The sequence below is a fragment of the Egretta garzetta genome, unplaced genomic scaffold (assembly GCF_000687185.1).
Source record: "Egretta garzetta isolate BGI_Z169 unplaced genomic scaffold, ASM68718v1 scaffold91, whole genome shotgun sequence".
Lineage (NCBI taxonomy): Eukaryota > Metazoa > Chordata > Aves > Pelecaniformes > Ardeidae > Egretta > Egretta garzetta.
Genome location: NW_009258661.1, coordinates 4,498,925 through 4,499,232, shown reverse-complemented (window position 1 = coordinate 4,499,232; position 308 = coordinate 4,498,925). Strand labels below are relative to the sequence as shown.

The 308-nt window shown below is 72.4% G+C and overlaps 1 protein-coding gene across 1 annotated transcript in view; it reads right to left on the bottom strand.

Moving 5' to 3' along the window:
- Positions 1-6: 6 nt before the first annotated feature.
- TADA3 (transcriptional adaptor 3) overlaps positions 7-308 on the bottom strand; it is a 3,669-nt gene continuing 3,367 nt past the window's right edge. Inside the window, exon 8 of the mRNA XM_035903816.1 lies at positions 7-276. Coding sequence (XP_035759709.1) covers positions 78-276 — 199 coding nt within the window. The 3' untranslated portion in view covers positions 7-77. The remainder of the gene's footprint in view (positions 277-308) is intronic.

Here is a 308-nt window from a genome sequence, read left to right as displayed (position 1 = left end):
GGCCGGGGGGGCACAGGCAGGCCCCCCCCCCCCCCAGCCGCCGAGGTCCACAGCAGAGGGGAGGTCCTCGGCCCCTGCTACCCGTCCAGCAGCTTGAGGATGCTCTCCCGCTCCTTCAGGGTCTTCCAGGCCTGGTCCTTCTCCTTCTTGGTGGGTGTGCGCTTCTTCTGCCGGGCGGCCATGATCTTGCGGAAGGCATCCATCACCTCGTTGTCGGCCATGCGGACGCGCTGCCGCAGCTCCTGCCGGTGCAGCTCCTCCTTCGCCCGCCCGGGGGGGGCACACGGGGGGGGCAGCCCCCGCCGCAC